Here is a 16,850-nt window from a genome sequence, read left to right on the forward strand (position 1 = left end):
CACTGATCCTCTGACAGTGTGGCACTCCCTCAAAACTGATCTCCTGACAGTGTGGCACACCCTCAACACTGATCCTCTGACAGTATGGCACTCCCTCAACACTGATCCTCTGACAGTGTGGCACTCCCTCAGCACTGATCCTCTGACAGTGCGACACTCCCTCAGCACTGATCCTCTGACAGTGTGGCACTCCCTCAAAACTGATCTCCTGACAGTGTGGCACACCCTCAACACTGATCTCCTGACAGTGCGGCACTCCCTCAACACTGATCCTCTGACAGTGCGGCACTCCCTCAACACTGATCCTCTGACAGTGTGGCACTCCCTCAATGCTGACCCTCTGACAGTGCGACACTCCCTCAGTACTGACAATCTGACACAGTGGCATTCCTTCAGCACTGCACTGAGTATTGTCCTAGATTTGCTGTACAACCTCCTGCCTGAGAGGTGAGCGTGTCCTCAGGAGTCTGAGCTAACAGTTATCATTTGTCCAGGTTACGGGTCTCAATGCCCTGTTTGTTCAGTAATATACGAGGAACACAGGATGTGAATCTCTTACATGGTGACTCCCATGGCAAACAGCTTCTCATACTCATCCCTGGAGGAATAGTTTGGGATCACCTGGAAGACAAAAAGAAATTCAATCATTCAGCCTCACAAAACACAGCAACCCTCCACACACTTTGCTATCGATTGGGAAATGCAGTAGCCATTGAGATGGGACCTACACCTGTCCTCAGAATTCCTCTTGCACTGTTTCACATCAAAGTGGGGGGATAAAGCTAGCCACTCAGCCCACAGGTTTAAGGGGCACTTGACCCTCCCTGCTCTCTCTCCTCATCGAAATCAATCTTCGTTCTCTTCTCCCTGAAAAACCTGTCTTGCTGTTACTTTCAGGAGACAGGAAACGCCATTGAAATAACAGTTTAAAAAAATGTCATATGCAAAAATGAATCAGAAGCACATAGCTTCAACAAGTAAAAGAGCAGATTGAATGGAATGGTTAAACTGGGAGTGCAACAAAGGTTCACCAGACAGGACCCTAGGATGGAGGCATTGATGTATGAAGAGAGATTGAAGTGGTTAGAATTACATTCACTGGTGTTTAGAAGAATGAAGGGGAAAATCTCCTAGAAACTTCTAAAATTCTAACAGGATGAGACAGGGTAAAGCAGAGAGGATGTTCTTCGTATTAGGGAGTTCAGATTCAGGGCTTACAGTCTAAGGATATGGGGTGGGCCTTTTAGGACTGAGATGAGGAGAAATGTGAGTGGGGAGCCTGTGGAATTCTCTGCCACAGAAAGCAGTTGAGGCCAAAACATTGAATGTTTTCGAGATGGAATTCGATATAATTCATTGGACTAAAAGGATCAAAGGGTATGGGGGTGAAAGTGGAAACTGAGTTGGATGAGATGCCGTGATTGTCATGAATCGCGGAGCAGGCTCGAAGGGCTGAATGGCCTACGCATGCTCCTAGTTTCTGTGTTTCTATGACTCAACACTGAACGGGTCAGACCAGAAGAATTAGACCAAGAGAGTGATTGAACAAGAGGGGGATGGGCAGCTTGAGTTATAAACCCATTCTCGGGATGTTGGTGTCGCTGGCCGGGCCCACATTGGTTACACATTTCCAGGTGACATTGGAAAGATGGCCATGAGTGACCCGCTGCAGTCCATGTGCTGTAGGTAGACCCATAATGACCTCAGGGAGAGAATTCCAGGACTTTGACCCAGCTACATTGAAGGAACGGTGATATATTTCCAAGTCAGGATGGGGAGTGGCTTGGAGGGGAACTTGCAGGGGATGGTGTTCCCATGTATCTGCTGGCCTTGTCCTTCTAGATCGAAGTGGTTGTAAGTTTGGAAGGTGGTCTGTTAATGCAGAGTATGAAGCAGAGAGACTGATAACAAAGTCTGAATTAAATGGGAGCACAAAGTAAGTAACAATAAGGAAGAACATGGTTAGTAATAGCCAGAACCATGCAGAACCTGGGCCCCTGGGCAGTGAGAGACGCTGTTCTCCTTACCATGCCATTCGTGAGGACCACCCGTGGAGCATTTCGGGGACTCGGGAATAATCCCTGTGGGTGCCCGCTGTACATGACCAGGGTCTGCTGCTCCGTCATCTGGGATAGGTAGTACATCACCAGGCGGAACTATCAACAGGGGCATCCAAAAGATACAATCATCAGAGAGGACAGGCAGTCAGGCAATGACTCCAACAAAAACACAGCTCGTAGAGTATAACTGTTATATACACCAGGCATGGCTTCTCACTTCAGTTCTGTCTCATGACATTGCAACATCTCACTGGGACTCGCTGAGAGCAAATCTGATGGGCCAAATGGCCTAACTCTGCTGCTGCATCTTGTGCCCTCTTTTCCTTCATGCCTGAGTCAGAGGGCTGTGGGATCAAGTTTCACTCCAAACACCTCGGCCCGTTATCCAGGCTTGGTGCTGAGGGAGTGCTGCACTGTCTGAGGAGCATGCCAGCTCTCCCAGGTAGAGGTAAAAGATCCCACGGCCTTTAGCTTGTTGGTGATCAGGGGATTCTCTCCATTTCTCTCCAATAATTACCTCACAAACATCACCATGAAAACATATGAAGGCATATGTCTGGTGGGATCATGCTGTGCACAGAACTGGCTGAGGTGTTACCAACAACAGTGATTCCGGTTCAGCACCGTCTCATTGGATGCAGTGCTTTGGAATGTCCTGATCAATGTTGGTCACCATAACCACCAGGACCAGTTGGGATCCACTGCTCGGACTAGAGCTCACTCATACAAAAGCTGCGCCCGTGTCTCACGGCAGAGTCACTGTCCCCCATGACCTGCTCCAGGAATTCCTCAGAGACTGGCTTCAGGAAATAGAGGCATCCAGTCCATTTTTCTGAATCAAACCCCAGGGGAATTCACCAAAACAAACCTCACTCCAACCCCTAATGACACATTCCGAGTGGGGTACAACACTTCCAGCACAGGGACAGCATGGGGATTGATACAGAGTAAAGCCCCATCTACAACGTTCCCCATCAAACACTGCCCGGGACAGGGACAGCACGGGGTTAGAATCCCTACAGTAAAGAGACCATCCAGCTAGCATCAATCCTTCAGAGAGCATCCTGACCAGATCCACCCCATCACTGTCACCTCACATGGGGCTTTTACTGTGGCTAATCCATCTGGCCTATGCATCCCTGAACACTATGGGCAACTTAGTATAGCCAATCCACCTAACCTGAACATCTTGGGACTGTGGGAGAAAACTAACGCAGACACAGGGATAATGTGCAAACTCTACACAGACAATCGCCTGAGAGTGGAGTCAAACCCAGATCTCTGGTTCCGTGAGACAGCAGTGCTAACCACTGGGCCACTGGGCCATGTTAGATACAGACTGCTTATGGCCATCTTGTGAGTCAAGTTGTCACTTTGGTGCCAGTGTAAGTGGGGAGATATATTTCATGTGGAATTGAGTCTGGAGTTAGTTTACTCCTTACTGGTAGCACACAGGGTGTGTGAGTGTGTGTGTCAGTGTGTGTGTGAGTGTAAATGTGTGTGTGTGTGTGTTTCTGGGAAACATCAGTTTGAAAGTGAAATAAGCACTGATAGATTGTTGGCTGAGTAACAGGCAGGTCATATTCTTATTGCAAAGTCTGTCCTGTTTGAATAACTGATCAATTAAACAACCATCTCCTGACACCATCAAATAAATTCCTGTGATATTCCTTCACTTGTTTTATCTTTCCTACATTCCGAGACAACACCTGGAATATATAAAGATTGGAAAACAAGCCACAGCTGTTGACTTTCACTTTATTTTTTTGCTTCAATTCCACATTAAACACGAATCAGAAAACTCTTTCTAACAGCCTTTCTCTGCAGGATGCGGACTGTGCAGCTGCCCTTTCAGACAGTTGCTCTCAGGATGTGACTGATCTTTTTTGCCTGCCTTGTTATTTTATCATCAACTGACTGGACTGTTCTGTCACTACAGAGGGGTCTAACTTTGACCCAACTTTTTACGTAGTTCAAAACTCTGCTATTCCGCATTTCAAAACTCCCTCGATCCCATTCACATATCTCCCTGACCACACTTAATCTTTCAAATACAGGAAGTCTTCTTCAGAACCTTAGGCAGAAGTGGATACTGCAGATGCTGGAAATCAGAGTCTAGATTAGAGTGGTGCTGGAAAAGCACAGCAGGTCAGGCAGCATCCGAGGTTCAGAATCGTCCCTGGACCTTTCTCTCAACAATTCGCCCGAGGGTGGAATCAAACCCAGGTCTCTGGTACCGTGAGACAGCAGTGCTAACCTCTGAGCCACTGTACCATGTTAGATACAGACTGCTTATGGCCATCTTGTGAGTCATGTTGTCACTTTGGTGCCTGTATAAGTGGGGAGATGTACTTCATGTGGAACTGAGTCTGGCGTTAGTTTGGAGAAGAGAAGATTAGAAGGTGACCTGGTTGAGGTATTCAGAACAACATTGACAGGGTGAAGAGCGTTACTCTGTTTCCACTAGTTGGCATGTCAGTAACTAGGATTCGCAATTTCAAGATGATTAAGCAAGAGAGTAAGATGAAGAGAAACTTCTTTACTCAGAGAGTTGTTGGGATTTGGAATGTGCTGCCGGGGACAGTGGTGGAGGCAGATTCCATCGGAGGTTTCAAAACAGAGCTGGAGATATATTTGAAAGGGATGACTTTAGAACGCTGTGGAGATAGGGCTGGAAAGTGGGATGAGCTGTTCGGGAGCTGCTACAGCCATAATGGGTCAAATGACCTCTGTCTATACTGTAACATTCGATGTTTCTATACTGACAGACCTGCTGAGTTTCACCAGCAATTTCTACATTAGTTTCAGATTTCCAACATCTCCAGTTCTCTGATTTTTTTTTGTTCAGTGTCAACCCTGATGCGTTCAGGTGGCTCTGGCGATATACCGAGAGCGATGGCCAGTGATGGAGGAGACTGCACTTTCACCCCAGCACACAGCAGACTGGGAGGTTCTCCTGCCCTTGGCGTGTGTTGAAAGGTTTCTCGGGCTGATACTCAACCTGTTTGCCCATATTATGAATACCCCATCCATATTTAACAATTCCCCGAGTGGGACTCCATCCAGGAGCTGCTGTCCCAGAGGCAGGAATGGTACCCATTCCATTGCCTGCCTTCCTTAGAGTTCGACATCGACAGGATAATCCCATCCTTCCCACTAACCAATGCAAGGTGGGTTTACCTGGGCCCAATTACTGAAGACCTGTCCATTGCCTCCATAAGTCACAAGTTCCTGGGGAAACTGAAAACAAAATATTTGAAATGAGTCAGCAAGTATTCCCAGGAACCTATGGAATATATCTGTCCAGCATGGAGCTGGGAGGGAGTAGGATATCGGGATCAACCCTGAGTCTCTGTTAAGCCTGTGATTCCCAGCACAGGGAGCACAAGGACAGAGAGAGAGAGGGGGAAGAGGATGACACAATTGCTGAAGACTGAGCCAGAGGAGGGTATCGGAAATGTCGAAGAAGGGCATAGGGATGGGCAGTGAGGTTCTCATGGTGGAGCAGCCAGTCTACACTCACCTGCAAAGACAACTGCTTGATATCGAAATATAGAAAGTAGGAGCAGGACTAGCCCACTACCACAGAGTGCCACACTATTGTAGGGTCAGTACTGACGGAGCGCTGCACTGTCATAGGGCAGGTACTAAGGGAGCGCCGCACTGTCAGAGGATCAGTACTGAGGGAGTGCCGCACTGTTGGAGAGTCAGTGCTAAGGGACTACCGCACTGTTGGAGGCTAAGCTCTGAGGGAGTGCTGCACTGTTAGAAAGTCACTACCGAGGGAGTGCCGCACTGTGGGAGGGTCAGTAATGAAGGAGTGCTGCACTGTTGGAGGGTCAGTGCTGAGGGAGTGCTGCACTGTCAGAGGGTCAGTGCTGAGGGAGTGCTGCACTGTCAGAGGGTCAGTGCTGAGGGAGAGCCACACTGTCGGAGGGTCAGTGCTGGAGGAGTGCTGCACTGTCGGAGGGCCAGTGCTGGGGGAGTGTCACACTGTCAGAGTGTCAGTAATGAAGGAGTGCCACACTGTCGGAGGGTCAGTGCTGGGGGAGTGCTGCATTTTCAGAGGGTCAGTGCTGGGGGAGTGCTGCACTGTTGGAGAGTCAGTGCTGAGGGCGCGCTGCACTGTTGGAGGGTCAGTGCTGAGGGAGTGCCACACTGTCGGAGAGTCAGTGCTGGGGGAGTGCTGCACTGTCAGAGGGTCAGTGCTGAGGGAGTGCTGCACTGTCAGAGGGTCAGTACTGGAACTCACTGTCTTGCAGAGGAGTCACTGAACTAAAGGCAATTAGCAATGGGGAACAAGTGCTGTAATTGCCAGAGACACCCACATCACATGGCAAAATAGACAAAGTTCCCATGACATTACTTTGAAGAAATGTCGGCTAACACCATTGTTGGCCCCTGGCATAAATATGTATTCCTTCACCAACATCACTAAAACATATCATTTATTTATTACAGTTCTGTTTATGGGGTATTACTCAGTGTAACATGTCTGCCAGCGTTCCTGTATTGTGGCAGTGACCAGATTCTAGATGCCCTCCATTGTCTTGGAAACATTTTGAAATGTGTCAGTGGAGAAAGGCACCATCTAAATGCATGCTTTTTACTTATGCACAGGATGAGGACAAAGGCTGGCTGCTCCCACTACTTATTGACCGTCCCCAGTTGCCCCTTGAGATGGTGGGGGTGAGCTATCTTCTGGAACCACTGCAGTCCATCTGCTGTAGGTAGACCCACAATGCCCTTCAGGAGGGAATTTCAGGATTTTGACCTAGCGACAGTGAAGGAGCAGCGATATATTTCCAAGTCAGGATGGTGAGTGGTTTGGAGGGGAATTTTCAGGGAGTGGTGTTCCCATGTATCTGCTGCCCTTGGTCCTTCTAGATGGCAGTGGCTGTGGGTTTGGAAGGTGCTGTCTGGGGATCTTTGGTGAGTTTCTGCAGTGCATCTTGTAGATAGTACACACTGCTGCTACTGAGCGTCGGTGGGGCAGGGAGTGGATGTTTGTGGATGTGATGCCAATCAAGCGGCTGTTTTGTCCTGGATGGTGTTGAGCTTCTTGAGTCTTGTTGGAACTGCCCCCATCCAGGCAAGTGGGGAGTATTCCATCACACTCCTGACTTGTGCCTTGTAGATGGTGAACAGGCTTTGAGGAGTCAGGAGGGGAGTTACTCCCCGCAGTATTCCTAGCTTCTGACCTGCTCTTGTAGCCGCTGTGTTTATGTGGTGAGTCCAGTTGAGTTTCAGGTCAATAGTAACCTCCAGGATGTTGATGGTGGGGGATTGAGTGATGGTAACACCATTGTATGTCAAGGGGCAGTGGTTAGGTTCTCTCTTGCTGGACATGGTCATTGCCCGGCATTTGTTTGGTATGAATGTTACTTCACGCTTATTAGCCCAAGCCTGGATATTGTCTAAAGTGTTGCATTTTGACATGGACTGCTTCAGGATCTGAGGAGTTGCAAATTGTGCTGAACATTGTGTGATCATCGGTGAACATCCCCACTTTAATGATGGAGGGAAGGTTATTGATGAAGCAGCTGAAGGTGGTAGGACCAAGAACACTACACTGAGGGACTGCTGTGAGACATCAGGAAGTGGATGGACACCAGGTTTAAACCAAGGCTGCATTCACCTGTGTCACACTTGGCTGCAACAACTCCTCCCAGAAACTGCAGGGCTGCTGGAGAGATAGGCCTTTACCTGAGCAACGTGTGAGTCCAGGTTATTCATGATCATGTGCATGATTGCTGCAGCTGCCTTTGTTTTGCAGGGATACTGACTGATTGGATATGCTCTGCAACAAACAAAAATAAAACAAGCTGATTAAGTGGCCTTCACGTGAACTTCAGGGATACCATTGCTGCCTTGTTGAAATAACTCAGAAGATGCCTGTCAGCAAGTCACCCTTTATTTACACATGTTATTAAACAGTCCTCAACAATAGTACTGCCTCATTCAGTGTCAGGTACCACAGTGTCAGTTTCTCTGACACTCCCAATTTTTATTGGTCAGCCAGGGCTCCCTGATTGGAGTAGATTAACAGCCCCAATCAGGGAACTCAGATTCTATAAGGTCCACCTGACTGATCTCGTTCCAATCCCAGCACTTGGGCTGTCTGTGTTTGTTTCAGCCTCTCTGACACTAAAACAAACATTAATATTACATTCATAAATCTCACTTTGCATTCTTAATTTAAACATCCACTCCCCCTACCACCCTGACGTTCCACCCAAGATGCACTGCAGAAATTCATCAAGGCTTCCGGACAGCACCTTCCAAAGCCACAACCACTTCCATCTAGAAGGACAAGGGCAGCAGATACATGGGAACACCATCCCCTGCAAGTTCCCCTCCAAACCACTCTCCATCCTGACTTGGAAATATCTCGCCGTTCCTTCAGTGTGGCTGGGTCAGAATCCTGGAATTCCCTCCCTCAGGGCATTGTGGGTCTACCCACAGCACATGGACTGCAGCGGTTCAAGAAGGCAGCTCACCCCCACCTTCTCAAGGGGCAACTAGGGACGGGCAATGAATGCTGGGCCCAGCCACCGACACTTATGTCCTGAGTATATAATAAAAAATAATGGAGGTAAATTAGGCATTTAGGTATGCTGTAAGAAGTGGGTAAAATGGAGAAAGGAGTAGGGAGATAATAATTATGGGTGGCACAGTGGCTGAGTGGTTAGCACTGTTGCCTCACTTCACCAGGGACCCAGGTTCGATTCTGGCCTCGGTCAACCGTCTGTGTGGAGTTTGCACATTCTCCTGTGTCTGTGTGGGTTTCCTCCGGGTGCTCCAGTTTCCTCCCACAGTCCAAAGATGTGCCGGTCAGGTGAATTGGCCTTGCTAAATTGCCCACAGAGTTAGGTACATTAGTCAGAGGGAAATGGGTCTGGGTGGGTTACTCTTCAGCGGGTCAGTGTGGACTGGTTGGGCCAAAGGGCTTGTTTCCACACTGTATGAATCTAATCTAATTGCTCTTCCGGGCAGGGCAGCTGGAGGTATGACCCTCAACAACAGAGACATACGATCAAATATTTTATCGAGTGTGCACAAACAATCCTGATATTTTCACTAACTCACCTCATGTCAATCTGTGGGCAGAACCTGTACATGTAAATATGACCAAACTCTCTGAGCTCAGTCGCAAACTCAGGAGCGAGGAGGCTGTGCAGGTTGGAGGGAAAATAACGCAAGGCATTTCTCAGAGCCACCTATCAAAAAAAAAACAGAATATGTCTGCCACTACCTTCATACTTATCATCTCTAAGTATTAACACACAGTGTCGATTCCATCTTGCACATATTTAACCACCAGCTTGCTCTGAAGTTACATATAACTAGGTCTGTGTCATCCATTTGCTCATGGCAGTTATTATTCACATTAATTCAGTCCAAAATATCTCCACAGAGGCCGGTATCCTGTCACCAGGTCCCCCTTAACTTACAGATTCAACTCCCACAGAGCCAGCTCTCAGAGTGAGCAGGACCTCTGACACTCCTGTTTATATGTCAGCCAGGTCTCCCGGATCGGACCAGATTAACAGCCCCAATCAGGGAACTTGCATTCTATGAGGTCCCCAAGCTGACCTTGTTCCAGTCTCTACATCCCTCTCCCTCTGACTCCGAGGACATCGGCCGGTTCTTTTTCTTATAGCCTCTCCTGGGGTGTTTTGAACGAGATACGGTTCCTCTGACTCAGCCTCGGATACAGATGGTGTGTAACGGAACACTGCCTGCCGCTTGTGCCTGGAGCATCTCTTCATCCTCTTCTTCAGACGGTAAAGGTATCGCACTGTGACAGCCACCCTGTCCAGCTCAGACTCTGAGGTTTCTTTGACACTCGGCAAAGGGGGAGAATTCTGACAGCCTTTCTGACTGTTCTGTGGGGCAGGGTATGTTTTGCTCCTGCATTGTTTGCGAGTTTGTAGCTTTCATGTGGTCCACGTGCTTATTCAGGATCGCCTCACCTACCCATACTTTGTACCTCACGGGACCTGACCTTGTGTTGACCCTGCCTCTTACCCATGCAGGGAGAGTCCCATGGTTCTGACACCAAACTTCGTCTCCTAAAGTAAACTGTTCCTCTCACTTAGAAGTGTCCTCTGTCCAACATTGGTGTTCCTGATGTAGATTCACCACCCCCACTTCCCCCAGCTCCGGGAGGATCAGATTTAACCTGGTGCAGGGTCCTCTCCTCATTAGTGCCTCTGCTGGAGCTATCCCTGTAGTTGCATGAGGGGCAGTCCGATAATCAAACAGGAACTGGCACAGTACGGTATCTTATGAAGCTGTGGCCTGTTTCTTTAAGCCTTCAAAGTTTGGACTGCTCTTCCCACCAGCCCATTGGATGATGGATGGTATGGAGCTGTCCTTACATGCTGAATGCCATTCAACTTTAGGAAATACTCCGTGCTGGTAAACAATGGCCCATTATCCGTGACCAACACTTTGAGAAATCTGTGCACTGCGAAAGATGCACGCAGTTTTTCTCTCGTTGTCCCCAGTGTTTGATGAATGAACTCTACACATGTCCATGAGCAGGCATCCACAATGACTAAAAACTAAGGACCTGCATAATCAATGTGTAACTGACTCCAGAGTTTACCTGGCCAGTCCCATGAATGTTGGGTAGCTGTTAGTGGTAATTTTGATTTTAGATTCCCTACAGTGTGGAAACAGGCCCTTCGGCCCAACAAGTCCACACTGACCCTCCGAAGAGTAACCCACTCAGACCCATTTCCCTCTGATTAATGTACCTAACACTATGGGCAATTTAGCATGACCAATCCAGCCTAACCTGCACATCTTTGGAGTGTGGGAGGAAACCGGAGCACCCGGAGGAAACCCACGCAGACACGGGGAGAATGTGCAAACTCCATACAGACAGTCGCCTGAGGTTGGAATCGAAACTGGGTCCCTGGTGCTGTGAGGCAGCAGTGCTAACCACTGAGCCACCGTGCCACTCCTTGTTGGCACTCTGGGCACTGCCCAAACAATGCGGCCATGTCTGCATCCAGTCCTGGCCACCAGACATACCATCTCACCAACTCTGCCCCATCAGCTGCTTCTCATAAGAGATTGGAACCAAAGTTGTACCCTTAATCTGTAAAGGTTCCCCAGTAGAGGTTTTCAGTTGAGCCAAGTTCTTGAACAAACTTAAGGGTTGGAATCCAGAGTGAATTTTATTAAAGACTGGTTTGGTGATCACTGTAACAGCCGTGCAGGTATCGACCTCCATGAGAACTGGTGACCATTTAATCAGACCTTTATTTTGATTAGTTCTAATCTGGACATTGATAAGCAATGCAACTGTTCCGAACTAGATGTAAATTGGTTTTCCAGGGTGTGCACCCACCTGGATATCAGCCTAGGAGTTCTCTTACTCACTTTAGATCTCATGGAGTCTTTTGATGTCTCAAATCCTCATACCGGCAACAACTACAATGGCCTGCCTGAAGAAAATGTTAACCATTTGGCTGATGCCTAGCTTTACTTTGGGGCTTTGTTGTGGGCTGACCTAGAGTCCCTCTTTGCAGGATATTCCCTGAGTGAGGCTGTGCAATGATCTTCCCTCAAGCTCAGACTGGTGAGGGTGTTCACTTCCATTGGAACAGCCTGCAACCTGAATGCTCAACTTGCCACATTTCCCTCAGAGCCAGCTCTCAGAGTGAGCAGAACCTCTGACACTCCTGTTTATATCTGTCAGCCAGGGCTCCCTGTTTGAAGCTGTTAATCTGGTCCAGTCAGGGAACTCATATTCTGTGAGGTTTACCTGGCGGATCTCGTTAGAGTCACCACACATTCTTCATTTATTTTTATGCAGGTTCAGTCAGATGAAGGAGAACACAAGATGAAAATTAATGGTGCAATTCTAAATGGAGAGCAGGAGCAGCAAAATCTGAAGACGGATAATCCTGTTATCAGGGAGGCAATGGCCATTAGGTATTACTGATGGACTGTTAATCCAGAAACCCAGATAATCTTCGCAGACAGGGTTTGAAACCCGTAACAGCACATCGTGGATTGGAATTTAATATAAATCTGGTATTAAGAGTTTAACGAAGACCATGAATCTACTGTTGATTGTCGGCGAAAGTCCATCTGGTTCATGAATGTCCTTTAGAGAAGTACCCGGTCTGGATGACATGTGACTCCAGACTCATAGCAATGTGGTTGACTCACAACAATTAGGGATGGGCAATAAATGCTGACCAAGCAAGCAACACACACATCCTGTCGATGTTACAAAAGAATTTTTAAAAATAATTAGTTGGGGGGAATGTTACAACAAAGCATGTGGCCACTTGGCACTCCCTCAGCACTGACCCTCTGACAGTGCGTCACTCCCTCAGCACTGACCCTCTGACAGTGCGGCACTCTCTCAGCACTGACCCTCTGACAGTGCGGCACTCCTTCAGCACTGACCCTCTGACATTGCGGCACTCTCTCAGCACTGACCCTCTGACAGTGCGGCACTCTCTCAACACTGACCCTCCGAAAGTGCGGCACTCCCTTAGAACTGACCCTCTGACAGTGCAGCACTCCCTCAGCACTGACCCTCCGACTGTGCGGCACTCCCTCAACGCTGACACTCCGACAGTGCCGCACTCCCTCAGCACTGACCCTCTGACAGTGCGGCAATCTCTCAGTACTGACCCTCTGACAGTGCAGCATTCACTCAGCACTGACCCTCTGACAGTGTGGCACTCCCTCAGTACTGACCCTCTGACAGTGCGGCACTCCCTCAGCACTGACCCTCTGACAGTGCAGCACTCCCTCTGTACTGACTCTCTGACAGTGCCGCACTCCCTCAGCACTGACCCTCTGACAGTGCAGCACTCCCTCAGCACTGACCCTCCGACAGTGCAGCACACCCTCAGCACTGACCCTCCGACAGTGCAGCACTCCCTCAGCACTGACCCTCCGGAAGTGCAGCACTCCCTCAGCACTGACCCTCTGACAGTGTGGCACTCCCTCAGCACTGACCCTCTGACAGTGCGGCACTCCCTCAGCACTGACCCTCCAACAGTGCAGCACTCATTCTCTCTGTCTATAATTAAGAAAGCCCTGTCTATTCCCTGTCAAATGGAAGGTTAGAAGCTCTATATTTGTGATTGTGAATTTAATCCCTAATCGAACTGAAATACGAGCTAGAAATTTACAAGTGAATGATTAACCAGATATCGTATGTTTTGCATGGTAACGGAGAATCCTAAACTTGCAGGTTCTCTAGAACACTGGGAATGGTAAAGCCTGGCTGTAAGAATTGTGATAATACGGGCCTCTTCTCAACACAGGCTGCTGTTCCAACTCCAGACAGCGGCAGGGTTCATTTGCTCCAGTACATTCCTTCTGACTAGATCTATTCCTTTCGTCCAGATAGCTCAAGGACAGAGACAGAGAGCGAGAGATCTGGCTCCTCTCTCTCCTCTCTGTCCCAGAGACATGACTAAAACACCCACTCAGACTGTCCAGCTGACACCAATTAACCCGGCATATACTAGAGCTTTCAGCTAAGTGAGGCTATTCAGCCCCTCGAGCCTGTTCCAACATTCCTTTGGATAACTTCACTTCCATCTAGAAGGACAAGAGCAGCAGATAATGGCAACACCACTCCCTGCAAGTTCCCCTCCGAACCACTCACCATCCTGACTTGGAAATATCTTGATGTTCCTTCACTGTTGCTGGGTCAAAATCATGGAATTATTTTCCTGACAGCTCTCTGGATGCCCTTACACCCGAATTACAGTTCAGTAAGAATGGGTTGAATGGTCCCATTCTACACTGGATCAATTCTATGATTCTGTCAATGGTTAAAGAAGGCAGCACATAAGCAGCTTCTCCAGGGCAGCCAGGGACAGACAATGAATGCTGCCTCTGACCGTGTCCCGTGAATGAATTTGAAAACAATCTATTTCCTTACCTTTTTCCAGACCCTCCAAAAATATCCCTACCCTACCTATTGCTTGTGAAATCGCCGACAGGCCACCAGTAAGTGCAGCATTTTGGAGGGGAGCGTGCCCCAGATTCTGTCCCTGCTCCATGTGAGGAAGTGCTTCCCAACAGTCAAACACCTTCCTTTCAAACATGGGAGTTAATAACCATTTGATTAAAATCTACGCACCAGGGGGGTGGGGGGACAGGGAACGCCCAGACATCTTCCCATCTCTCTCTCCACCCCCTACCAAGATGATACATTACATGGCATCAGGCGTTCTCGAAACCTGTCGAATACCTTCTCGTCGTCAAGGGTAAGGTTGGGAGTGCGGACTGGAGCGTGAGGCAGGCTGCTGTTTCTCCCTCTGTTGGGGGGCAGAGGTTGTAAAGGAAGCCCAGAGCACAGCTCAACCAGCAGCGGGTTCATTCCTGCAGACAACAAGGGACTTGGCTGACTCCCGGAGAGGCACTGCTGGTCACAGGTTGGGACACACAGCACACAGATATTGTTTCAAAACATCAGGGAGGCCCTCCCTTGCCCCCAACCCACCAGACTTCGGCCTCTGTCATTGGACAGTAATCATTCTCCAAAGATAAATGATTAATTTTGTGATAGCACACAAGCTCTCTGCAAATATTAGTTCTTCTACATTTCAGTAACTATTTGCCATATTGTTGGATGATTAAATGTTAATGTGCACCAGGGAGCAGCATGTCAGCTCAAAACATGAAGCATTCCATTTCAGACCAGATTTAATCAGACTCTGGGGCAGTCCCAGCTGCACTCTACAAGTTCTGGGTTCAATTCTCACACCACAACTGTTAATCTAGACTGACCCTCCCAGCGAGAGGCCACACCGTCAGAGGGTCAGCACAGACTCAGCACATTCCAGTAACAGAACCATAGACGAGCCGACAGTGCGGCACCCTCTCAGCATTGACCCTCTAACAGTGCGGCACTCCCTCAGTACTAACCCTGCGACAGTGCGGCACACCCTCAGTACTGACCCTCTGACAGTGCGGCACTCCCTCAGTACTGACCCTCTGACAGTGCGGCACTCCCTGAGTACTGACCCTCTAACAGTGCGGCACTCCCTCAGCACTCACCCTCTGACAGTGCGGCACTCTCTCAGCACTGACCTTCTGACAGTGCCACACTCCCTCAGTACTGACCCTCTGACAGTGCAGCACTCCCTCGGCACTGACCTCAGCGGTGAGTGAGTGCAGAACTGTCAGAGGGTCATTACTGAGGGAGTGCCGCACTGTCAGAGGGTCAGTACTGAGGGAGTGCTGCACTGTCAGAGGTCAGTACTGAGGGAGTGACGCACTGTCAGAGGGTCAGTACTGAGGGAGTGCCGCACTGTCAGAGGGTCAATACTGAGGGGGTGCGGAACTGTCGGAGGGTCAGTACTGAGGGAGCGCCACACTGTCGGAGGGTCAGTACTGAGGGAGTGCTGCACTGTCAGAGGGTCAGTACAGAGGGAGTGCCGCACTGTCAGAGGGTCAGTGCTGAGGGAGTGCCGCACTTTCAGGTCAGGACTGAGGGAGTGCCTCACTGTCAGAGGGTCAGCACTGAGGGAGTGCGGCACTGTCAGAGGGTCAGTACTGAGGGAGTGCTGCACAGTCAGAGGGTCAGTGCTGAGGGAGTGCCTCACTGTCAGAAGGTCAGTACTGAGTGAGTGCGGCACTGTCAGAGGGTCAGTGCTGTGGGAGTGCGCACTATCAGAGGGTCAGTACTGAGGGAGTGCCACACTGTCAGAGGGTCAGTGCTGAGGGAGTGCCGCACTGTCAGAGGGTCAGTACTGAGGGAGTGCCGCACTGTCAGAGGGTCAGTACTGAGGGAGTGAGTGCCGCACTGTCGGAGGGTCAGTGCTGAGGGAGTGCTGCACTGCCAGACGGTCAGTGCTGAGGGAGTGCTGCACTGTCGGAGGGTCAGTGCTGAGGGAGTGCCGCACTGTCAGACGGTCAGTGCTGAGGGAGTGCTGCACTGTCGGAGGGTCAGTACTGAGGGAGTGCGCCACTGTCAGAGGATCAGTGCAGAGTGAGTGTCGCACTGTCAGAAGGTCAGTGCCGAGGGAGTGCCGCACTGTCAGAAGGCCAGTACTGAGGGAGTGCCGCACTGTCAGAGGGTCAGTACTGAGGCAGTGCCGCACTGTCAGAGGGTCAGTACTGAGGGAGTACGGCACTTTCGGAGGGTCAGTACTGAAGGAGTGTGGCACTGTCAGAGGGTCAGTGCTGAGGGTGTGCCGCACTGTCAGAGGGTCAGTGCTGAGGGAGTGCCGCACTGTCAGAGGGTCAGTGCTGAGGGAGTGCCGCACTGTCAGAGGGTCAGACCCGAGGGAGTGCTGCACTATCAGAGGGTCACTACTGAGGGAGTGCTGCACTATCAGAGGTCCAGTGCTGATGGAGTGCGGCACTGTCAGAAGGTCAGTACTGAGGGAGTGCCGCACTCTCAGAGGGTCAGTACTGAGGGAGGGCCGCACTGTCAGAGGGTCAGTACCGAAGGAGTGCTGCAGTGTCAGAGGGTCACTACTGAGGGAGTGCGGCACTGTCTGAGGGTCAGTACTGAGGGAGTGCCGCGCTGTCAGAGAGTCAGTTCTGAGAGGGTGCCGCACTGTCGGCTGGTCTATGGTTCTGTTACTGGAATGTGTAAAGTCTGTGCTGAGAGACTGCCACACCGTCGGTGGGTCAGTGCTGAGGGAATGCCGCACTGTCAGTGGGTCAGCGCTGAGGGAGTGCCGCACTGTCAGAGGGTCAGCAATGAGGGAGTACGGCACTGTCAGAGGGTCAGTACTGAGTGAGTGCCGCACTGTCATAGGGTCAGTACTGAGGGAGTGCCGCACT

At 49.8% G+C, this 16,850-nt stretch overlaps 1 protein-coding gene across 1 annotated transcript in view; it reads right to left on the minus strand.

Annotated features, from left to right (window-relative positions):
• uroc1 (urocanate hydratase 1) overlaps positions 1-14,518 on the minus strand; it is a 76,390-nt gene extending 61,872 nt beyond the window's left edge. Inside the window, exons 1-6 of the mRNA XM_043708614.1 lie at positions 14,305-14,518; positions 9,150-9,280; positions 7,767-7,860; positions 5,241-5,300; positions 2,028-2,156; positions 560-621 (exon numbers count right to left, since the gene is read on the minus strand). Coding sequence (XP_043564549.1) covers positions 560-621; positions 2,028-2,156; positions 5,241-5,300; positions 7,767-7,860; positions 9,150-9,280; positions 14,305-14,433 — 605 coding nt within the window. The 5' untranslated portion in view covers positions 14,434-14,518. The remainder of the gene's footprint in view (positions 1-559; positions 622-2,027; positions 2,157-5,240; positions 5,301-7,766; positions 7,861-9,149; positions 9,281-14,304) is intronic.
• Positions 14,519-16,850: the final 2,332 nt, after the last annotated feature.

Source organism: Chiloscyllium plagiosum, chromosome 18, assembly GCF_004010195.1.
Source record: "Chiloscyllium plagiosum isolate BGI_BamShark_2017 chromosome 18, ASM401019v2, whole genome shotgun sequence".
Classification (NCBI taxonomy): Eukaryota; Metazoa; Chordata; class Chondrichthyes; order Orectolobiformes; family Hemiscylliidae; genus Chiloscyllium; species Chiloscyllium plagiosum.